This window comes from Meriones unguiculatus, chromosome 7 (assembly GCF_030254825.1).
Source record: "Meriones unguiculatus strain TT.TT164.6M chromosome 7, Bangor_MerUng_6.1, whole genome shotgun sequence".
Lineage (NCBI taxonomy): Eukaryota > Metazoa > Chordata > Mammalia > Rodentia > Muridae > Meriones > Meriones unguiculatus.
Window position 1 is genome coordinate 106,728,963 of NC_083355.1, and position 25,251 is coordinate 106,754,213.

At 38.1% G+C, this 25,251-nt stretch overlaps 1 protein-coding gene across 2 annotated transcripts in view; it reads right to left on the bottom strand.

Annotated features, from left to right (window-relative positions):
- Positions 1 to 2,430: 2,430 nt before the first annotated feature.
- The window catches only part of Ppp4r3a (protein phosphatase 4 regulatory subunit 3A), a 42,992-nt gene continuing 20,171 nt past the window's right edge, over positions 2,431 to 25,251 (bottom strand). The window contains exons 4-15 of one of the 2 annotated variants that reach the window (XM_021653213.2): positions 22,311 to 22,928; positions 19,499 to 19,576; positions 19,280 to 19,396; positions 17,445 to 17,561; positions 14,997 to 15,128; positions 14,795 to 14,897; positions 13,198 to 13,356; positions 7,678 to 7,847; positions 6,672 to 6,814; positions 5,503 to 5,693; positions 4,869 to 5,095; positions 2,431 to 3,712 (exon numbers count right to left, since the gene is read on the bottom strand). In XM_021653213.2, coding sequence (XP_021508888.1) covers positions 3,602 to 3,712; positions 4,869 to 5,095; positions 5,503 to 5,693; positions 6,672 to 6,814; positions 7,678 to 7,847; positions 13,198 to 13,356; positions 14,795 to 14,897; positions 14,997 to 15,128; positions 17,445 to 17,561; positions 19,280 to 19,396; positions 19,499 to 19,576; positions 22,311 to 22,928 — 2,166 coding nt within the window. In that variant the 3' untranslated portion in view covers positions 2,431 to 3,601. Of the gene's footprint in view, positions 3,713 to 4,868; positions 5,096 to 5,502; positions 5,694 to 6,671; positions 6,815 to 7,677; positions 7,848 to 13,197; positions 13,357 to 14,794; positions 14,898 to 14,996; positions 15,129 to 17,405; positions 17,562 to 19,279; positions 19,397 to 19,498; positions 19,577 to 22,310; positions 22,929 to 25,251 lie in introns of both variants that reach the window. The other variant, XM_021653212.2, reaches the window with a different exon arrangement.

The following is a 25,251-nucleotide window of genomic DNA, read 5'->3' on the forward strand; positions in this document are numbered from 1 at the left end:
AGTAATTATTTACCATCCCCGTTACCCTAAGAATTCCTGTGTTGCCCTAAAATTTGCTGACCTCAGACTGAGATCAGCTTGCCTCTGTCTCTGGGATTAAAGGTGTACACCATCACATCCAGCAGGAATTAATAAAATTTATCCAAACCACATTAGCAATACCAATAAGAGTTCCAGTTTCAGCACAGCACGCTGGCACACACCTGTAATCCCAGCACTCAGGGAGGCAGAAGCAAGCAGATCTCTGTGAGTTCGAGGCCAGCCTTGTCTGCAAAGTTAGTTCAGGCCACACAAAAAACACTATCTCAAAAACAAAACAACAAAAAGTTCTAATTTCAGTTTGGAGTCCTCCATTTCTATCCATTAAATGGGGAAAATCGTGTAAGCCATTGGTTAGCAGAGTGAGCACACACATTTCCAGGGAGCCATACTGAGGTAGTTTCCTTGGTATGAGGTGTTACAGATGCAAAGTTGAAACAAGATAGAGCTTTCCTTCAAGGTATAAATAGGGTGTCTGGGTAATATGTTGAAAGACCAGAGGGATGTTCTGATGAAATTCCATACAGGATCTGGGTATAGCTGGACAACAGCAATCAAACATAACCCATTGACAACTACCAAGATAGCATTTTTGGGTGCAAGGATGTTTCCCAGTGTAATTATAAAGTTTTCATTACCTCAGGAGATACACTACAAAATGAGAACTCATTGATATCATTAAGTGAAAATCATTTATACTATATACATACCAGGTTCTAAGACAGTACTTGGCCTTAGGAGTGCTGACTTGGGGCTGGGTGTGTACTCAGTGGTATAACATGTGCTCAGGGCAGTAGGGTCCTGGGCTGAATCCCCAGAATAGAAACAGTGCTGTAGCCATTTAGTTAAATTTCAAATCTAGTGATTTCTGGCTAATGGTAGATCTCCACTGGAAGTGCCTTTTTACCTATTATAAAGCAAGCCTTCATCAAGTTTACTTACATAACTATAATAACCAAGAGCTAAGAAAGCAACAACCCAAAAAGTATGGCCAAAGGTTAACCCAGATTTCTTTAAAATAACTGGATGATTTATGAAGACAAGTGATGAGTTTGTCCTAGAATATCAAGTGTTCCAAGAATCATTCTTCAAAGTCAGGAGGATCTTTGAGTACAGCCAGAGATGCTTTCTTGAAAAAAAATAAATAAAATAAAATAAACGTTTAAGACATCACTAGTTGGCACAAAATATTCTAGGTAACAGTGAAGACAGTATTGACTTAGATCTTACTTCTTTTCTCTATATAAGCAAGGAAAGTTGGTTAAGTATGGTGGCACACACTCTAGAGACAAGAGGCAGGTGGATCACTGCAACTGGTTTACATAGGGCGCTCCAAACAGCCAGGGATACATAGTGAGACCCATTCAAAACCAAAACACAACAGAAAACAAGAGTTGTTAACTCCAATTATTAACAGCCAAAATTTCTGCCTCAGAAATAGCTATGCAGAGCTACGAACCCAGCATTCAGGAAGAGCATGATTGCTGCTACCTCGTTCAAGGGTAGTTTGGTCTAGATAAGAGTCCTAAACCAGCCAGAGCCACATAGTTAGAGACTACCTCAAAAGATCAAAAAGGGAGCTGAAGAGCTCCGTGGTTAAAAGCACTTGTTGCTCTTACAGATGACAAGGACTTAATTCCCAGCACCCACTTGCTGGCTCACATCAGTCTCACTTAATTCCCAGCACCCACTTGCTGGCTCATACCAGTTCCAGAGGATCCGACTTCTGACCTCTCCAGACACTGCAGACATGTAGCACACATACATACATGCAGGCAAATAGCCATTAAAGGGCTGGGATTAAAACATGGACTACCACTGCCTGGTTAAAATATAAGTATCTTTTATCTTTTTCTGAGACAATGTTGCCTCAAACTCAAAGATCCACCTGCCGCAACTTCCCAAGTGCTGGGATTAAAGACATGCAGCCCCCCCCCCCATATTCTAAAATTCTTATTGTTACTAAGGAGTAAGAAGTAACTAGGAAAGGAGCACAAAATGCTTAGATGGATACTCAAAGTATATCCATAATAGTATTCTCTCCTTGAGTATAAAATTTTACTCACTAGCAACTATAAAATTCTACTTTTCATTTTAAAAAAGCGAGAGTTCTAGAACCCATTCTCCCATTTCCCCGAAAACATTGCAGTATATCTAAAAGTAAAGACTATTATATATATAATTGGTGGTGATGGGAGCTTAAATAGAAACTGCCCCAGCCTACTCTACCACTAAAGCTACACCCCACATCCCAAACCACTGTTTTAATAAGGTGTCACATAACAGTCCTTGGGTGTTTACTTAGGTACCACCACTTACAACTTAAACTGGTATTCCAAAGGGCATATGTTAAAAAAAGAAAGAAAGAAAAGAAACATACAATTAATACAATTTCTCTTACTCTTCACTTTTCTTTTTATTATTCAAAAGTCAAGTATTACTTTTAAATCATCCATCCTCAATTTTGATTTAATGTACCGTCATTTCTCCAAGATATGAAATTTCTGAATCTCTTTGGAATACTAATTTCATGTTTCTAGGTTTAACAAAACTGTTGAAGTTTTAAATTCCACTCTATTTCCCTGAAATCTCAAGACAGCTGCTGATGCAAATTTTAATATAAAATATTTAGTCACAAAATAGTATTGCTTTTGTATGCACATAGTTGTAAGATTACTTTGCTTTTGTCAATAAAAACTATACCATCTTTCATAAAACTCTAAACAAATTAAGAACTGTGATGTAGAACACAAATTACACATGTAAAGCAGGTGCCAGCACGTTAGGCTATATTACATCAAAAATGTTTAATGGTCCCAAATATATATAACTCAACAACTAATCATACACTCAGGGGGAGAGGGAAAAACAAAACAGAACAAAAAAAAAAACAAAACAAAACAAACTGAAACAAAAAGAAAAATTATGACACAAATGACCACATCTAGAATTCCACTCAATCTTTAATCAAGTAGGGACAAATCCCCACTTAAAAAAAAAAAAATCTGCAGTTCGAAGGGCAAAGGGAACAGATTAAAAAAAGAGGATACTTTATTTTGCCCCTCCCCCACAGAGGTTTTCCAAACCTGTTGTAGCTTGACTAAAATGTTCAGAATGTACGATTTTAAAGGCAGGTCTCTTTATACAAAGAAACTGCTGGCATTCTTTTACTAGTGAGGAACTATGGCAGAAAGACCCATTCTTCTAAGTCTCAAACATGGTCCAAGAAAGCAGGTTCTGATTGTAGCAACTGACCAGTCAATCCAGAGTTCCACTGACAAAACCCCTGCCCTGTTGGCTTTTTATTTCCATTTCCTTCCCTGAGAAAAGGGCAATGTGTGGTCCAAGCTGGCGAGCTCACAGGCTTCTGTCTTCCCCCTAACTGCACGGCTTCCCCTCCTCCTGCTCCATTGAATTGGCACTTGATGAGCAGAAGTCCAGTGTGCTGCTGATCTTTGTCAGTCATTCACAAGAGACCACTGCACTTTGATGGGATTTTGTAGGGGGAAGGGGTAAAGAACCAGTTTTGTCAACAGGTACTGATCAGAGTCAGTTGCTATTATTAGGACTCAAATTTTGCTTTCTTTGACAATGGTAGCGTGTCTTCCTTGTCTTCATCCTCCTCATCATCTTCATCATCATCAGGATAATCTACCAGACCCACGAGTCCTCCCTGTTCAGAAATAAGAGTTAAAGAACAAAACCAAAGACAGGTATTTAAATATAGCTGTGGTAAACCTGGAAAAAGTATGCCAGTGCTAGCATACTGAAAATCATTATTTTTATATACATTCTAAATTCTTCATATTTTCTGTAAGGTTCTTTTAAGCTACTTAATTAAGACAACAGCAACAACAAAAATGTAATACTAGAAAACCACCCAGAAAAGAGAAACACCACTGAAAAATGGCTTACGACAAGCAGTGTATAAAATTCACTTTTTTCTTTTTAATGGTGCACAGGTGTTTCATGCATGCTTAGGCCACGTGTTCTACTAGTACTATATACCTGGGCCCCTTCTGCACTTTTTGAGCCAGTTTTCACTTAAAGTTACCCAGGCAGGTCTTGATCTAGCAATTTTCCTTTCTCAGTCTCCACAGTAGGATTATTAGCCTGCACTACAATGCCTGGCTCAAATTTATTTTAAAATAAAGTCTAAAAAATGGTATCAAAATGCAAACACAAAAAGACAGATCATTCAAAATGAAGGAAGACAGGAAAGTAATTCTACTGTCTCTTTGTCATTATTTTGCCCGGATTTCCTTTTTAGCCCTGCTTCTTCACCAGAAACTACTAAAGTACAACTTGAATGGCTATGATAATTCCTATTACTCTGCTCTCAGCCTGGGACTTCATTTCAACAAGTCTGACTCAGCCTTAGGAAATCTGCTGATGAAATGAGACTGACACAGAGGTAAGCGAGATGACACAGCAGGTTAAGGGCACTTTCTACCAAACCAAGTGACCTAGGCTCGATCTTTGGGACCCACATGCAGGAGAACTGATTCCTGCAATTGTCCTCTGACCTGTCCAAACACATGCTGTATTTTGTCCACACACATAAAAAAACCTCCTGCTTCCCCTCCAAGTTTTCATCTGGGTTCTGAGAATGGTAATAAAGATTATGAACATGTAGTTCATAAAAGCAGCCTATAGATTTGCAGTAAACACAAAAGTTCAGGTAGTGGTTGTTAGGGCCTCGCCTTCAGTTCACAGCATTTAGCTAGTTCCAGAAGAGAGAACCAAAGAGATATCCCAGCCACAGAGACCAGTGAAAAAGCTTAAAGCATGGTATGGAAAGGCCAGCATGTGGGAAGTCAGAAGTGTACCTTTGTGGTAATAGCTGCCGTCTGAGATGTGCTCTTAGGGACGGATCCAGGAGAGCCTGGAGAGCCTGGAGACCCAGGTGATCCTGGAGAACCAGGCAGGCTTGTTGCCGATGACTGGCTGGTGAGGTTAGTCTTTGTCCCACTGGACAGGGAAAGTTTGAAACTTGGGCTCTGTCGTCCAGAAAGATTAGTTTTCAGAAGCACCTCCTTTTCTTCACTTTCTTTCACTAAAAATGAAAATGCAGAATAGCTTTCACTCATTTTTTTCTTAATCCTTCCAAATGAAGTGACACTAGAACATAATTAACCAGCTTATTTCTTTGCTGAAGAGCAATTCTGAATGAAGTCCAACCTATGAACAAAGCCTATCCATGTACTAAATACCATTTCCCAGCAAACTTTACAATACAGACATATGATCTTCAGTATTATATTTAGTATTTGTAACCTCCAAACTATCTCCCCTTAAACTAGGGAAACTCAAGTCTACACCTTCACACGGCTAGCACTTCAGTCACGTCCTGTAGATCTCTGAACTGTTATCGTATTCAGAGTAGCTACTAATCGTTTCCTCAAGAAATAAGGCCTGGATTGACACAGTCTCACTTTCCCTTGCCCGCTGTTTCCAACATACATTTCTTCCTTTCCATGAATTTACTTATTGGATCCATGATGTCATCATCATTCTTAGTTTTGTCAGATGGAGACACCACAGCTTCTCCATCTTCTATGTCATCTTCATCTGTGTTGAACCACATCTCTTCTTCATCCTCCAGTGTTCTGGCATCTCGTCGATAGCGATGATTCCTCAGGATAGACCGCATGCTATGAGAAAATGAAAGACCGTAAGGGCTGAGGTGTAGCTTAACCACATCCTGAGCCTGATCCCTGGCATCACCAAAACCAAATCACACTCAAACAAATGCATAATTAAAAGACAGACACTATCAAATTTAACATAAACTAGTAAAATTAAACTTCATTTTTCTAAAACGGTAACTGTTATTGGTCAGTTATGAAACTCTTCATCTATGAAACTCTGTAACACTGGGAGTTAAGTAATTATTGTACAGTTTTTTAAACCATACTACAGAAGCTGGAGTTGGCATGGCAGGACCTGAACACCCAGCACCCAACAGCAGCTCATAACCATTTGTATGGTCCCAGGAAATCCAACACACCCTCATGTCCTCTGTGGCTATCAGACATGCACCTGGGGCACAGACATACTTGCAGACACCCCCTCCCCCAACTCCATATCCACCTACCCACAATTAAAGGGGAAAAACCAATAACAACTCAAACTGTGTGATTCTAGTTATTTAGTATAGCATATGGTATATTAAATAATCTGTACTTAAAAAGACGATTAACAGAATATTGTGATCATTTGGAACCTCACTGCTATATCAGTTTATGTTGCTATCTGAAGATCTAACTATAATTTATCTACACTTTCAGGAAAAAATTAAGAAGACTAGCACAGAGGTCACCAACACGGCTGAGAGTAAAGGTGTGTTCTATCAAGAACAAACCTGAGTTTGAGCCCCAGAACCTATAGGTGGAGAGAACCAACTCCTGCAAGTTGTCCTGAAGATATCCTCCTCACTCCCCACCCCCTGGTGACATTGTACATTCGTGAACACACACATAAAAAAAAAGGCAATGACAAGATGTCCCCTCCGCACAATTTCTGGGCATGTCTTCCCTGATTCTAACAGGGAATTAGTCTGTCCAATTCTAACACTGACAAACCAAGATCTACGCTGAACGAAGAACATGTTCAAGTATGTGGTGGCTTACCTGTCAAGCTTGGGGTTGTCTTGCCTCTCTCTCTGTTGTTCAAACCTCAATTTCAATCCTTTAAACGTCTGCACATAATCTACATCTTCCAGTGCTTTCCAATAATTCTCAATTACATGGGCAGTTAATGATTTTATATCTTCCTACACAAAGGAATTGTAGAGAAATAAATCAGATATGAACCTATCACTTTAACAAGATGAAAGTATTACTGTGGTAATTCCTTAACAAAATTTCATAGTTAAACAATTTTTAAAATACTCAAACAATGAAAATGGGAACAGCATATACTATAGTGGCTCCTTCAACAGTCTGCAGCTTTTGGTGTACCTGGGAAACTGTCCACAGGTATTCCTAAACTGTATGTCCAAGTCCTACTCTAGTGACTCTGGTCCCCCTGCAATCCCAGCACTGTCAAGAGATTGAGGCCAGCCTAATGCAGAGCAAGACCCTCCCTCATCTCAAAACATACTAAAGAACAAAAGAGGTCCATAGCAAAGCTCTGGAGATGGACTTCTGTGGCAGTTGTGCAGTAACATAAAACACTACCCTCAAGTTCTGTATTTCGTTTTTTATTTAGGGGGGGGGGTTCAAGACAGGGTTTCTCTGTGTAGCCCTGGCTATCTTGGAACTTACTAGACTCAGAGATCTGGCTGCCTCTGAGTGTTGGGATTAAAGGCGTGTGCCACCACTGCCTGGCACTCAAGTGCTATATGTCTTATCACAATTCTTTCTTTTATTTGAGACAGGGTCTGAGGGGTACTAGGATTAGATGCTAGCCACCACACCCAGCTCCTCGTCTATAAAGCAAGCCAGATAATTTTGGTTTGGTTTTTTTTTTTTTTTTTTTTTTTTTTTTTAATTAGTCTGAACTGAGTTACTTTTAGGTTTTTGGTAGCATGGTTCTTAAAGAAAATCTCTCCACACATTCTGAACACAAAATATCAGTAATACTCACAGTCATAATATTAAAACCAAAATTCTAATGTAAGAAGACAGAACCTACCACTCTAATAAATTCAAACATTTCTATTATGGCGGAGTTCATCAGATTATAACGAGATCCATTGTTGAGAAATGCTTTGACTACAGGTTCAAATAAAAAACTTTTCATTATGTAGCGGTTATAAAATTCATCTTTTAATCCAATGATTTTTCTCTTAAAACGGAGGGCACCTGAAACACAGAGGCATTGCTGGTTAAACTTCTCAATCTCAGAGTCAACAAACAAGAGAACCTATTTAACAGACACCAGTGTTCTCCATGCTCACTTCTATGCAGATATAAACCTGAACACAAGGATCTAAGACTGCTGTAAGAAAAGGCATTCTCAATAGTCAAAGTCAGTGGGTTGTGTAATTCATTCCTGTAATCCAACACTTAGGAGGCTGAGAAAGAGGTTTTCTTAAAGTTCAAGGCCAGAGGGGGCTACATAGTGAGTTCTAGGACAGCCTGGGATGGGAGACCCTGCCCGGCCCTCAAAAAGAAAAGTGCATGTTATCATAGAACACAAGTCTTAGAAAGCCAGAAAAGTTCTGGGAATGTATCAATCACTATTAGCCAAAATGTAATTTATAGTTGAGGTGAGGACTGAGACTATCATATTACTTAAGGTGAAAATTCCTTCATCATACACCTTTCAATACATTTTAAAGCAAATTTACAAAACACTGTTTATTAGGGCAATCCACTGTATTTTAATTTGATCTTCAAATTTTTGGACACTCTTAATATTTTATTGAGTTCATGGATTTACACTGGTGTATGTGTAATGTGGTTAAAAAAAAGACAATAGACCACAAAAATCTGCATGCCCCCCAAAATTGCCTTCCCATGGTTTAGATATAAATTTAGATTGTTTTAAAATGCGGTCTTCTATTCTCATTGCAGCGAGTATGCTTTTTAATTTTTCCCCTAGTTTTCCTTTTAATAATTAATTAGGCTTTAACTTACAGATCAAGAGATATATATTTGCATCTTGAGGTATGGGGTGTTTCTTAAGTCACCGTTCATCAAGATCCAAATATACTCAGACAGCTAGATTTCAGCAAAGCCCTCTTTAACCTATATGGAATTATCAGTAAGTTAATGCCCCAATTACTTTAAACAGTTCAAAAAAGCATACTCACTTCATGTAGTCACATCGTCTTCGGTTGGCAAGATTAAATATTGTGTTTGTATTTTGGTTTCTTTGGAGATCATGGAAGTGGCTCGTTAAATTGCCAATTTGTTATTAATCAAGTCCTTCATGAGCAGGTAGCCAGGCAACCATGCTGACACGGTTTCTGGGTGGGAAGGCAGAGGAGTAAAGCAGCTCAATTTTTCTTTAGTTGGCACAAAGAGGTCCACAAGTGAATGCCCAATTAGGTACAGTTGGTTAGAAACTGCCCTAACAATCCAACTTATTTAAGAGTGTATCTTCATAAAGAAACACTCCGGGCAGGGAGTTTCAAAATAGTTTACAGTAACAACTGCAGTTTATTTTTATACTACTGAAAAAAAAAATGTAAAAACATAGGTATGGTGAAGACCTTTTAAGCAGTAAGAGGCATTGCTCTTTGTGGTGAGTAAAGGCCTGACAAGGGTTTATTTCTAAAACAGTGATTTCTCTTGTTTTTGGTTAGTGGGCAAAGGAACAGCACCATTTTTATTTTGATAAAAATCAACAGGCTAGTAGGTAAATTTTAAATTTTTAGTAATTAAAGCAAGAGCTATTATTATTATTCTAAGATTTGGTAATCTAATTCTGCAGGCTTTATGGAGACTTGTGTCCTATCAAAACATCACATTAACCCTGATGCTAGATGCAGTTCCTCGGCATGGACAAAGAATCTACTTTCCCACAAGTCAGTAAGGCCAGGCTATGCAGAGGAGACACTAAATTCTTGTTTTGTTTTTGGTTGTTTGTTTTTCAAGCAGGCTTTCTCTGTGTAGCGTTGGCTGTCCTGGACTAACTTTGTAGACCAGGCTGGACTCACAGAAATCCGCCTGCCTCTGCCTCCCTAGTGCTGGGATTACAAGTGTTTTGTGTTTTTGTTTTTGTTTGTCTCCCGATCTTATTTCCATTTGTCCTGATTTACATCAATATTATTTGTTTAAATTCACCTCCCAACAGCCCCACATCAAAAATACCCAAATACTATTATTCTTTGATATTGAATAGCAAGTTGTTTTCCACATTTTAACAGTCAATTTTTCCCCCTCAGGACAGGGTTTCCCTGTGTAACCTTGGCTGTCCTGGACTCACTTTGCAGACCAGGCTTCTCTGGACCTCATAGTGATCCGCCTGCCTCTGCTTCCCTGAGTGCTGGGATTAAAGGTGTGCACACCACACCCAGCTTTACCGGTCAATTCTCTAAGGTCCAGTCAAAGGAGATTAGAGAAAGCTCCCAGTTATGTGGAACTGGCACAACCACAGCATTTTCAATGCAAAGTACATTCTGCTTCTACTCACACCACCATTAATCTTCATTAGAACAGGCCAGGAATCTCTTGTGTTCAGTTTGGATCACCTTTTTCTTTTCTTTTTTGTAATACATGACACAGGCAAGTCAGAGACTCATTACCATACATGGAACTAATAATAGAAGCTTTGTAGCAAGGCTCTGGACCCTTCCCATTGGTGCTGGGGATTGAAGCCAACCAGGGCCTTATGATGCCAGGTAAGCACTCTACCACTGAGCTGCCTCTGGTCCTACAACAAAGTTTTAAAAGAAGTGTATTCTTTTTACAGAGTTCTGTCTCAGTTCTCAGTATAGCGTGTGAGAGGGAAATGTGTGCCGTGGCTCAGATGTGAAGGTCAGAAGACAGTTTTTAGCAGTTGGTCCTTTCCCACCATGTAGGTTCAAAAGACCGAACTCAACAGCAAGCTGCTTTTACTCGCCAATCCTCCTCTCCAGCCTGAGTTCAATAATTTCTAACAACACTATCTAGTCAACATGAGCCTTAAAAAGACACAGTAAATAGATAAATGGATCTTGTACTCACTTTAGAAAGGACTATGGGCATTAGCTACACAGACTTGCTTAGCTATATTTAAAAGTAACAAATACTAATTAAAAAGCATATAATATTTAAACCTCCCTACGTTTCCAAACTACATTTAACCATTCACTGTCTTTCTACTTACAATGTTAGCTAACTTATAAATTTCTCTCTGAAATAAATCTTTTGTTTTCCCAAATTTATACAGCTCTTATTGTATACTGTAAACCCAGGCTTTATAAGGACTTATTACTCATGACTGCTGTTATCTGAGCTTTCTCACCCTCAGGTCTGGGAAGAGAGCCCATGGTGAAGGAGTTAGCTTTCAATGTAACTTGTCCCAGTTATAAAATACAAATAGAATATACCTAAGATAGAAGTTTCCAATAGGATGTTCATCTTGTAAAATGATTCTCTATATAGCTCTTATTGGAGTACAATAAATTCTTTTCACACAAGAAGAGACAGGGAGTGCCTGAACTAAAGAAAAGGCCCTTCTCTTTGCTCCCATGTCCTGACACGCTCCTGCTAGACTCAAGTTTCCCACTTAAAGCAAACCACACCACTTTCCTATAGTTAACATCTTAACTTCACATTAAATTAATAATGTCATTCTTTCTAAGAACAAGACAATTCAAGTTAACACCTTTGTGAAAACTTCCTGATCTGATGCACTTAGAACAAGTTATTACTATGATTCTCTCAGTTCAGTTCTTAAGTTGGATATTTATTTTCCTAACTCCTTCCTAGTAACTATGAAAACAAAACTATTAATGCCATCAACTGTAAGACTTACCTTAGTTTGAGGTGATAAATATATAAAGATGTGCATCTCAGATTTAATGAAATATAGTAGTAGTTGGTGTTTAATCCCCCCCCCCCCATACACCAGCTTTGGAGACAGAGTCTCTTCATGTAACTCTGACTAGCTATGATCTCACAAATAAAGGCCTGCCTTTTGGATAACCAGAACTATAGGTGCCAAGGTATCTGGCTATTTTCTTTGTTGAAATAAAAACTACTTAAATTTAATCTATGTATTCAGTTTTTGTTTTCTGTCTCTTGTCCAAAACACAGACAAAACTCTTTACGATGACTTGAAAGAACTTGGCCTTGGTACTATCACTTCTCCTATGGTAAGTATATGCAGAAATGTTTTTATGTGTACGGTGTTCTGCCTGTGTGCATGCCTGTGTACCAAGTGAGGGCCTGGTACCTGTGGAGGCCAGAAAAGGGCATCAGATTGCCTTGAAACTGGAGTACAGACAGTTATGAATTGCCTTATGGGTGCTGGGACTCAAACTTGGGTCCTCTGGAAAACCATCCAGTGCTCTTAACCACCAAGTCATCTTTCTAAACGCCAAAGCCCAAATTTATATGTGCTGAGTTCACTGGCAGAAGATGATTTATTTTTTGTAGTCCTTAGAAAATCTTAAGTCATCAATAATACATATACTATGACTAAAGTAACACTTAGCATTATGAATATTCAGTGGAAAGTAAATGAACCCAATATTCTCTTCAAGTTATAAAAAGTCACATTCCAAGCAAATGTATTTTCATCACATATGTGTCAAGCAAGCAAACACAACCAGACACATACATATCCCAAACCCAACTTACCTTTAAAAGGCAACTGGCCAAAGTTACTTGGTAGTATCCCAGCCTCCGAGTATCCCTGAACTTGGTCAACTTGCCAAATACAGTTTAGATATGTAAACTTATTACCTAAGAAGTCAGCTACACCATGACCAAAGCATTATGGATTAACCTACTTCTAATTCACAAATAAGTTTTACTCTAATAAACTAAGGTCTGAACATTGTAAATGTCATCTTTAAAATAAAAAATAGAGTGCAACTAAGTGCACGCCTTTAATCCCAGTACTTGGGAAGCAGAGGCAGGAGGATCTCTTGAGTTCAAGGCCACCCCAAAAAAATTTCCTATTGCTCTTGGGCTAGGGATGCAGTGTATTGATCAAGTGTATGCAAATGTTTTCAGTTCTGAGCTCAATTCACAGCATCACATACACAAACAAAAATTACTATTTATGTGTAAACCTAAGAATGGTAGCTTGCATCTATAACCTCAGCACTCAGGCAAGTTGAGGCATCAGGATTGCTTAAGGCCAGTCTGGGCTGGCTGCAGAAAGTCTGCCAATAAAACTTTAAAGCAATAAAAACAAAAATGAACACCCCACCCTACTCCAGCAAACCAAACACAAACAAAACTATCCAACAGCTATGAAATGGTTCACATATCTTCTCCATAATATGTAGGCTCTGTGGGCCACATATGGTCTCTGTAGTATTATGTGTTTTTTTAATTTTATTAAACCCTTCTTTTGACCTAGGAAATACCTTCCACTCTATATGAACGAACTGTCTTTCTTATCCTCTGCCAAACTACATCATCAGGACACAAAGCTTGCAGTAAGATCCTAGGCCTGATGACCCCTCAGCCAGTGACGGTCTCAGCAATGAGATTTAAAGCTACGAACAGAATGGTATAGAAAGATAATAATTCTTTAAGAAGTACTTACATAATGCCAAAAAAGCATGCTTAGAGGCCATAAGAACTAGCACTCTTCGAAGGATGTCCTTGTTGATAATATAATTCTTTATGTGGTAGGTATGGTGCTCCACACAAAACGTTAGCAATTCCAATACAAGTGCCAGTAACTGCGCAGTTTGAAAATCATCTAAAAGAAGCAAAACACGATTATATGTATGCTGAACAAACAAATAGTAGAAGAAGCCACAGCAGACAATCTTCATCTTTGGTGTAAACATGCTCCCTGCTCCCACTGATTTTACTGTACTCTGCGCTTTCTTCACTACTCACAGTGAGCTCATAACACAACTAACGACTGATTAATCTTTACTCTTTAAAGTTAGCAAGTCTCTCCAAGGTTTGTTTTTCCTCATTCCTACCACTTAGGAAGGTACTGCTCCCACAGTACTTTCTACAAGTTCTTAGTAAATGCTGGGCATCTTGAACATATATAAATTTGAAAATAGATTTTACCCAGTATGAATAAATACAGACAGAGGCAAAATGACATTTCAAAGACATGATTTCTAGGGTCATACAAGAGTTTATTTAACATGCTGGGCATGGGCACACACATTTAAGAGGCATTTAAGAGGCAAAGGCTGGTGAGTGTTTGTTATGTTCAAGGCCAGCCTGCTCTACATAGTAAGTTCTAGAACTCAGGGTTTTTAGAGAAACCCTGTTTCAAAAAACAAAACAGGTAAAAAAAGTTTACTCTTTTTACCTGTTTGTTTTGTTATAAAAAGAGTAAACTAACTTTTTTTCACAATAGTATATTGACACTATTACAGTTTCTATTAATGCCATGAATGATACTATAGAGTGTGCTTTAAATTAAATATACTACATTGTACACTTACTAAGGGAAAATAATACATCGGTTCCTAGATAGAACTTCAACAGCAATTTCCCAATAATGACCCTAAAACTACTTTCTAAATACATAAACATAAGTAAAAGTGTTAAGGAATAAACTGTAATAGTTTGCCATGTACTATGGCACATACCTGTGTGATCCCAGCACTGGGGAGGCTGAAACAGGAAGATTTGAGACCAACATAGACCCCATAACAAGATCTCTCAATCAATCAATCAAACCACTCACCAACAAAACCCAACTAAAACAAATTGCTTTCTTTTGTACATTTCTGTTAACTGTGATTATGATGCTTTTAAACAAATTCTACCTTAAAAGTCTATTGAAAACGTATGATTAAATCTCACTCAATCTATTTTTATAAATTCAAAAATTGCTACTTCATTTTTAGGGTGCATCTTGCTGTCCCTGCCTGTTCCTTCCTTTATAGACTTTTTATTTTATCTACTTTCCTGCATCTATTTCTGGAACCATGTATGTATAGTGCCCATTGCAGCCAGGAAGGGTGTTAGATGAGCTGGGCCTGGAGTTACAGACTGTTGTAGCTGCCATGTGGGTGCTGAAAACCAACCAGGGTCCTCAAAAGAGCAGCAAGAGCTCTTAACCACTGAGTTATATCTCTAGGCCCAATGTCTTAAATCTAGGCTATTATTCAACACCAACTTAGAGTTTCACAATTTAAGAAAGCTACGAACCTGGATTATCTTACCTTTACTAGGCTTGTCTTCTGTTGTATTTGCTAGTAAGGGAGCAGTGAGAACATGCATACAGTGCTTGTAGAAGAAACCCAGAAATTCAGTCTTTTCTGTTTTCTATGAAATCAAAAATACTTCGATGAACTTTAACTGTATTGGTTCCTACCAGCAATAAAAACACAGTACTATGAAAAAGGAGAAATGGCTATGGCTTACATTGGCAGTGGCTAGCATGTTCTCTGGGTCTACTAAAGTTCGAAGCAGGCCCATGAGTTGGACTGCTCCTCCAAGCTCAGGATCTGTATCACAAATCATATGTTCTATAATGAGGTTGATGAGCAAAATGTCCTGGTGATAAAAATACACAAGATACAGATTACTAAGACACATATTATAGCATCACAGCTATCCCTAGCTGTCTTGATAATTTCAAATAAAACAGAATGACTGAGTCATTTAACAGGATAGATGGAAGTGCTGTTTCTGTAACAGGTAGTATAAAGACATTCAAAAGTACCTTTAAGTTTCTTTTTCTATTTTTTTTTTTTTTTCTTTCTCCCTTGAGACTAGGTCTCACTATGTACCTTTGGCTGGCCTGGAACTCACAGGCTGGCCTCCAACCCATAGAGATCTTCCTGCCTCTGTCTCCCAAGTGCTGGGATTAAGGCATGTGTGACCACCTATGGCCTTTACTATTATCTTTAAACTTGTCTAATCAAAAGGAATGGTACAAAAAACAAAAACAACAAACCACCAGAAAAGTCAGGTTTGATGTTAAAACAGGTTTTGCTCCTCTAATAACTCCATCTACCTTCTGCAGAAAGCTCATAGGCTTCACATTCATGGCTTCAAAGTAGGAATACTTAGCCAGAATTTAAAAAGCTGCTTTGCTTTCATTGCATTTACTTTTATAGTTTTCCATTTATGGAAATGACGAATTGATTAGTATGCACACATCAGTATATTATTTTGATTCCAAATGTCAAAGAAAACCAACTTCTGGTTTTTCTATGGTGTTCTTAGCCCAAGAGACAAATAAGCAAACTCCTTCTGCATGTCTACATATGCAGTGTAAGACAGACAAGGACAAAGAAAATTACAGACACTATATGAAAATTATTGGAAAGTGAAATCCAGAGGCCTAATGCATGTTTGTGAGGTGTGAAGAGGCACAGGCCTATCTGCTCACCCACTGGCTACAGGGCCTACAAGAACAACCTTTAGTTTTAATTACTCAAGATATTCTGGTTCTCAAGACAGGACTATGTCATACAAGAAAAATGTGAACAAAGATTCAATAATTCATGGTACATTTCTGCATCTACTCTAGCACGATAATTAAAACAAACCATAAAATATAGACATTACTAGGCATTCAACTTCAATCTGACACAACAGATTTTTAAAAAGTAATAAAAGCAGTTTTATTTTTTTTTTTAAGAAACACTGCAAGCTGGAATTCTGCAGACTCGCTCTAAAAGTGACATTTCTCCTTCCTCAAGAAATTCAAAATAGTTTAATCTATTATTTTTTTTTAAATATTTATTATTTAAGGGACTGTCTCTAACATGAACTCAGTGTCGGGCTCTTCGACCTCCACCCCGCCCCCCAAGGGAGGAACAGCCTTGCTGGCCACAGAGGAGGACAATGCAGTCCTAATGAGACCTGATAAGCTATGCTCAGATGGAAGGGGAGGAGGACCTCTCCTATCAGTGGACTTAAGAGAGGGACAGGCAGGAGATGAGGGAGGGAAGGAGGGATTGGAAAGGAATGAGAATGAGGAAGGGGGATACAAAGTAAGTAACCTGTAATTAACATAAAAAAATAAAAATTAAAAAAAAATATATATGTATTTATTATTTAATGTAGATGACTGTTCTATCTGCATGTCCACCTGCACACCAGAAGAGGGCATCAGATCCCAGTATAGATGGTTGTGAGCCATCTGGGAACTGAACTCAGGACCTCTGGAAGAGCAATGCTCTTAACTGCTGAGTCATCTCTCCAACTCCCTTTTATTTTATTCTTAAGTTGAAAAGTGGCTTCCAAAAATTTGGGAGGAAGGAGAAAACCCCAGAATTAATGGTTTAATCAAACAAACTAGAAGAGCACATACACTCAGGGCTTCTACATACATTATGTACCACAAAATTTAACCTACACTACTCTGACAGTCTAAGTTACTTTTCAAGTGAATTTCCCTATTCTAATTTCTGATTAAATGCCAACACAGCATATGCACTGCTTCTTTTTACTGTTATAAAGAAATGTTTCCCTAATACTTTTCAGGTGCCATATTTTATCTCTTTAGTCTTGATGAATTCTGAGAATCTACCTCTGATGGTGCTTTCCAATGAAAGTTATTCATAGTTCCACAGACAAAATGGTCAGCTGATTTAAGGATTTAAATGAGACACTACAGCCAAGTCAACTTCACAATTAAAATAGTCGATGTCAAATACTATAAGTTTATAAACTAAGACAGGAGCAAATTAAGGGAAAGAACAAGTTATCTGACATCATGGCCATACCTTCCCAAAAAGCAGTAGTTTAAACCTTAAAAATATAACCCCAGCTATAGCCTCCTACTAACAAAAACTTACTATTAGTGTAAATAATATTTACCTTGCTGGTTATTTTTTGCTCTGTTAACTTCTTACTTACATCATCATTCTGTTGTGCCTCCTGCATGACAAACTCTCGTACCATGGATGGGTTATATTCAACCAAGTATGAGAATATATCAGTAGCAGCACTTCGCACCTGTGTATCATCCATGCCCTGCAAAGGAAAAGTACCACTCTCTTACAATCATAAAATCACAGAACTTTATCAATGAAATTATCTAAAAGCCAACAAAAAATTGTCACAAAACACTGCAACTGCAGCATAAAACAAACATCTAAAATAGTTGCTGGGGAGGTGCTGTTTTTCTGGTGGTGTAGCTACTGGTAAGTTGCTTGATGCCCCAGCAAACAATTCCTTATCCACGCTCACTTATACAAGCAACCCTAATTAAAATCAGTAGTTACAAAAAAATATATAAAAGAAAGAAAGAAAGAAAGAAAGAAAGAAAGAAAGAAAGAAAGAAAGAAAGAAAGAAAGAAAGAAAGAAAGGGATGTGGCTGGAGAGATGGTTCAGTGGTTAAGAGCACTGTCCCTCTTTCGAAGGACCCAGGTTCAGTTTCCAGCACCCACATGGCAGTTCATAACTGTCTATAACTCCAGTTCCAAGGGATCTGACACCTTCACACTAGTGCACATAAAATAAAATTACATAAACTATTTAAAAAGAAAGAAATGGTCAAAATTGTAAAAATTTATGTAAGGATTGGTAAGATTGCTCAGTAGATAGAGCACTTGGCAAGAAGTCTAAAAGCCAAACGTCAAATCCCAAAACCTAAGTGAAGCTATGGATGATAGTGTCCACATGTGTAACCACAAGCTCCTACTCCAAGATGGGAGGTGAAGACAGGAGAATCCCTAATAGCACCTAATCTAGCTAGCATGCAGAACATGCTAGCAACAAAAAGCAAGGGGCTCTCTCTCAAACAAGATGAAAGGCAAAGATTGATAACCAAGCAGTGCTATGATTTCCACGTGCTCAATGGCCTATGTGACTATAATTACATTGACACACAAACTTTATGGGAAGTGGGGAAATCAGATACATATTAAGGTCAAAGGAGAACGCTTATGAGACAAGGTCCATCTTGTGTATGCTACTGTGTTGCATACTCAAGGCCAGCTAGCTGTCCTGTGAGCTTCTGGATAATCCCAATTCCACCTAACCAAGAGTTCTGGGACTACACACACACACACACACACACACACACACACACACACGGATGAAATATCACATCCAATTTTTGACATGGTTTTAGGGTCTGAATTTTAACCATTATGCTTGCATGGGTAGCATTTTTACTGACTGACAAATCTCCTCAGGCCTGCCTTTTGCTTTAACATTTCATTTGATAGGTCACAAAGCTAATTATTAAAGATGTGATAAATTGTTTCTATGTATGTATGACATGGTCTCACTGTATACATCCCAGTGTCCTGGAATTCACTGTGCGTAACAGGCCAGCCTCAAACTCATAGAAATTCCCCTGCTTCTACCTGGGATTAAAGGTGTAAATTACCACACACAGCAAAAAATTATTTTAATCAAGTAGTTTGTTAACTAAACAGGAGGGGGACTGGACTTGTATCGCTTTGTTTAACTTTATGCAATACACAGCTAGTTTTAAATGTCAGTTATGCTCAAATGTTTTGCTTATTATATAAAAAAGGTTTGCTGTATTTATGTATTTAGGTATGTATGTAATAATTAAGGAAAAAGAGGCCATTTATTTGAGAGACAGAGAGCAAGGGGGTACATGGGAAAGAGGAAAGGAAGATGTGGTATCATTTCAATAATAAAATTGCCTGACATCACATCCAGCTTTGGGTATGGGTTCCATGGGTAGTCCAGAATGTAAGAGAAGCAAACTTACAAGGATGACTTCTAAAGCTGGCAATATGCCCATGTTTGACAAAGTCTTGAAAAAAGCATCTCTGTTTTGGGGTTGTAGCGTTTGAGAAAATGCACAAAATTCTTTTAAAAAGTTAACCTGAAATCAGGAAAAAGGACAAATGTTAGGTTAATCTGAAATTAGAAGTATTGAGTGTAAAGGTTGTTTTACTTCTCTGCTCCACTAGTTTTGTTTTCTTACCAATTCTTGTCTTTTTTCCTCATCTGTTGCTTCATCTGTTAGTTGTGCAAACAAATCTGTCAGAAATTTTTCGTCTTCCTATGAAATAAATGACAAATTTAAGTATCTTACTGGTATACAATTTCAGCATGATATAAACTAGCTTGATAAAACAAAGATGATGACAATTTTTTTTAAAAAGGAAAAAGCCCAAACTATGAAAAGATATGTCTGTATGAAAGGACGTATGTATGCATGCATACACGCACGTATGCATGCTGACAAACATGGGGACGCACAGCTTTATTCTCAGCACTTAAGGCAGAAGCAGGTATATCTCTATCAGTTTAGGCCAGCCTGCATGGTCTACAAAGTGAGTTCTAGGCCAACCAACAGTGAGAGCCTGTCTCAAACTGAAAACCAAACAAACCAAAACAAACAAAAAGATAAACTGGAGATTTCCATCAGAAAGATTAGCTTTACATTTTGACAAGACTCATTTCCTAACCCTACCAGTGGTTTCACACTCTTCAGAGCAGGGGTAGGAGAACAGTCAGGCAATATGTAACTGAGTCTGTATGTGGTACAATGATACTTGGTCTACTGGCAAATGCTTAAAAATCACAGCACTGGGGCAGCAAAGCTTGGGGAAGGATGGTAAATTAATGGTCAACATGGGCTGCAGTGAGATCCTGTCTCAAATAGTCAAATAAAACAAACACATACAAACGCAGCCAATATCTGCCAAGCTTATTTTTTCCGGGTTTACATGAGATAATGGCGGAAATTAAGGTTCTACAACTTCCCTCCAGTAAGAATGAAAATGAAACTTAAGGTTTCAAAAACATAGAAAATGATTCAAGTTTTAAAAATGTTAAAATTAGAGCTCTTAAAGAAATATCTATTATATGAAGACACTCACTACACATATTCCTTAACATACTAAATTATTTTTAAAGTAATTACTTAACACATTGATAACATTTAACATTTTAACTTTGAAAAGGCCCCAAAGGATCCTATCACAGGATATTATTCTAGGTAGGTAAAAGGTCATATAGATCCTCCCTGATAACCCCGGAATTTTCCTCATTACAGTTTCTCATCTACATTTTAAAATTTAAACCTATTTTCTTAGCTAGGAGTATACACAATGCTACTCCAGACAGTACAAGTCTTTTGCCTACATATATGTCTGTGTGAGGATGTCAGATCCCCTGGAACTGGAGGTACAGACAGTTGTAAGCTGCTGTGTGGGTGCTGGGAATTGAACCTAGATTCTCTGGAAGAGCAACCGATGTTCTTAAGAAGTGAGCCATCTCTCCAGACGACCACCCCCCCAAAAAAAGAAATTACATTTATCTACATATTAGGACTGAGGAGAGCGGTGTGTCACAGAGCACATATGGAGGCTAGAGAGTAACTTTTGAAAGCTGGTTCTCTCCTTCAAGCATTGAACCATCTTTCCGGTCTTAGACGTTAAGTATTATATTTACTATGGTAAGTGTTTAGGAAACATTTTCTGTATGACACTCAATTATAATGCTGGTTATTTCTTATAAAAGATGTATAAGTAGGCATAAATACAAAAAGATGTATAAGTAGGCATAAATACAAAGGAATCTGATCATGTTTTCTTCAGCTTTCAAAACTAATGACATCCAATTTCAATATACATCCCAGATTAGCATGAGAATATTTAGTGGTATTACAGAGGAATTATTCAGTGGTCAAGTGTTTGATTTATAAGTGTACATATAGAAGGTTGGTAGGGGAAATTATACTTTAGGGACTGGAGAGAAAGCTCAGTGTTTAAGAAAGCTTGTTGTGCAACCATGAGAACTTAAGTCCAGCTCCCACCACCTAGACAACAAGTTGGGCAAAGACCCGTATACACCAGCAGCAACCCTGTGTGGGGAGAAAAACAGGAACAAACAAGGACACAAAGCAATGCATAAGCCCAAGAGAGAGGTTCTACCTCAAATGAATGAGTCAGCAAGTAAGTAGCAGAACACCATCTGGCCTCCACATGTTCGAAGGTGTGTACCCATAAACACATATACAGGTATTACACCACACCCACACAAATAGAAAGTCTATTTCATTTAGAACAGATCAATGTTTTGTCAAATACTATGTGACATAGCTCCCATTCAAACCAATCATCAATAGAGATCCCCTTTTTTAAAGCTCCAAAGTTTTGCAGAAACATCCAACACTTTATTGTATGGTTTCACGTGACCTTCAGATACTTCAGTGTTGTATAGAACTAGTATGACCAATCCTCAGATGGGAAACTCAAGAGGTTAAATAGCTGCTCAAATCAGAAAGCTACTCAGTATCAAATAGAGTCCAAACTTTCAAACTCTCAACTATTCAAAAAACATACTTTTGGGAGGCACACGTACACATGTGGTTATAGGTACCTGATGTGGGTAATAGGACCAAACTCCAGTTCTATGGAAGAACACATGTTCTTATGCCTCCAGCTCCATTAACTATTTGATTAATATAATTCTCCTGAAGTCGTCCCTTTTGTAATTTATGACACCTGAGACTAAGTTTAGATCTCCAGTGCATGCTAACCAAGTACTATCAAGCTTGCCATCCCTACCCAGAAGACAACCACCATGAGATCTCAAGAGTAACATTATTTATCATAACGTAAACTAATATCATCAAAATATTTATCATATCACAAAGATATAAGGATTTAAGAAAATATTTCTTTGCTTAAAGTAATTAGAATTTTCAATGTTATCAATCAAAGCAGGTACCTTTTATAAGTACGAAAGGGACAGGGAGGACAGGAAATGGGAAATGACCAACTTACCTGTAACATACCAACAATTTCTACCTTGTTGAAAAAGATAAAGGAGTGAAGTGTTGATAACATGTTCTCTTCAAAGACTGAAGGGGTAGGGAGAACCATATCCTGTATATACTGTACTCTGTAGGTCTGATGAATTTTTTGTTTCAGCTCAGGATCTGATATGGGAATCACTTCTTTAAACTTGGCTGTTTTTGTTAAAAATTCCCTGTGTTTTCGTGGTTGTGATAAAGTTGGGTCATATTCCAAGCATCCAATGACATCCATTATACATTCCTCGGAGAACATAACCTCAAAAAGAGCAGTTCGATTTAAGAGGAAGATCCCTTTGATGATCTCATATAAGTGGTGCAGTCCTTCAATGTTTTCCAAATCCTCACACACATGAAAAAGCTCTAAAAGCTTTTTAATATAACCCTCATTTTCCAGTGCTAGTGCGAGTTTCTCACGACGGAGGGGGGAAGGTAAAGATGATGCCACAAGCTCTGCAATTTCCTCAAGTCGACTTAATTCACATGATGGCAACTCTAATCCTGGTGAGGACATATCATCAAATCGCTCCTCTTCAGATTCATCCACGAGGTCCTGAGTGATGTCTACTGAAGGGTCCTTTCCTTGAACCTGTAAAATAAGATTTTGTGGTAGATAACAAAATTCAAACAGTAAATCTAAACAATAGCCTTAGCTAACAGAGACATTAAACTGTAATGACAAATTTCAAGTTGTAAGAATCTCTTATCAAACTTAATACAACTGTCTACTATGCTGTAACTCTCCAACTGACATGTTTTCATATTTATGCAAACTAACTGCAGTACATGTGTCAGGAGCAACTTCTCAGGACAGCCTAAACTGAGACTGTCAGCCACTTCAAGATGTACACACAGGACTAATATCAAAACATCCAGTCTTCTGTTCATAGCTATCTTTTCTAACCAGGAAAAATTCATAGAAATATTCCTAGGACTGTGCCATATATTAGATACTATCTACCAAGATCTTCATTATTTAAGTAAAAGTCAAATGTGCATTTTATATTTTAATAATGCTATGGTCATAATAAATACACACAATTGTAATGAAAAAATATAATGTCAAGTGATCTCAAATACCAGGAGCAAACCTAGCTCTGGACCAAAGTGGATTAACGGTTTATTATAAATGCTAGGCAGTAGTCCCATGATTAAGACAAAGGACAAAGTGCACCTATAATAACAAAGCCACATATATAGTAAGTGAAATCTGTATGTGTAAAGGAGTATGTGCTGAAAGTTAAATAAGCAAGCAATTAAACCATTTTATCTTTTCCATACATACAAATTTGTAGCATCCATGACTCTCCAGAAGCCCTTCTGTTATAAATCCCAACTTTATGTCACTGTGGAAGTTCTAAATTTAAAAAAGAGACTTATAAACTAGTTGTTAAGACCCTACTGCTAAAGACACCACAAGTTTTTTTGTTACCGGATGCAGGATGCAGAAGTTGTGTCTGTTGTGGAAGACACCTACAGTCTCACTTTGTATCCAACTCATTTCAACAACACTGAATTACCAGACATGAATTACCAGGCAAGATGAGCTCCACAGTGGCAAGTCTGTTTTGAGGGTAACCACTGCATCCTGATTAGATTAGATCAGATGCCCAACCTAAAGAACAGAATTCACATCTGGTACTATAAATCTAGCCAAAAGCCCATGGCTAGGGAGGTCATAGGCCCTAGCACTGAAGCTACTACTGTTGTCTATCTAGCTAAGTGAGTATGTTTTAATTTCCTTCTTAAAAACTGTTATTGTCCATATATTAATGTTGCTGTCAGTCCTGGTCAGAGAAGCTTCTTTTTGTGGTCACAGTGACTGCTGAATGTTCAGCCACACATTGGACATTTTTTATCATCCTCTCTAAGGGTGATTCAGAAAACACCACTGGAGAATGAGTAAAAAGAATCTAAAAGCTAGAGGGGGTGAGAAGGCAGTACCATAGACACCTGTCTTCTGGGAATGACAGTGTCACGGCAGTTGTAAACTCCTAGTAGCTAAGATTACTTGCAATACTGGGCCCATCGACACCCGGTCATGGAAGTGGGAGAGGATCATGGGGCCCATCACTCTCACCCTAGGCATTCATACAGAATTAATGGTCAGTGAGGGATGTGGAGAGGCATTTTCTTCAGTGGTTTAGGATACATATGCTTTTCTAACAAACAACTTTAGCGAAACTGGGATGAATGGACAGACAGATAAACTGAAAGAACACATACACATCACTAAAGTAGAAGAGGGATTCATTGGGAAGAGAAAAGATTATTAGTGGGAGTGGAACAAAAGAGGGTAGAGGAAGGTGGTTAATGATAAAAATAACTGTATATGTCTGAAAATGTTATAATGTAACCTATTATATAGGGCGATGTAGAAGTCCTTACAGTTAAACACAATTTAAACTTAAGAGATTGTGAAATAAAACAAATCTTGCTGAGCATTAGACAGACACTCATTGAAACTGACAGTGATAGATTTTGCAAGGGTTTGTGGTTAATGTCTTGATGCTGAACATTGTGGTACATGCCTCTAATCCTAGCACTTGGGAGATGGAGGCACAATTAGGAGGTGTTTGAGGTCAGCCTTAACAAGTTCAAAGTCTGGCTGAGCTGTTACCCTGTCTCAAAATAAACACACATCCAATAAAACAAAACCCCATAAACTGGAGAGATGGCTCAGCAGTTAGTTATTAGTGCTTGCTGCTCTATCATGAGGACCCTGGTTTGGACTGCAGCAACCAGGTTGGGTAGCTCACAAATGCCTGTAACTCCGGTTCCAAAGGGATCCAATACTCTCTTCTTGTCTGACACTCGCACACACACACATAAATTCATAGACACATAAGCAAAAATAAATCTTAAATACACACAGCATAACAAAGACTAGGGAATAGGCTCAGAATGTAACC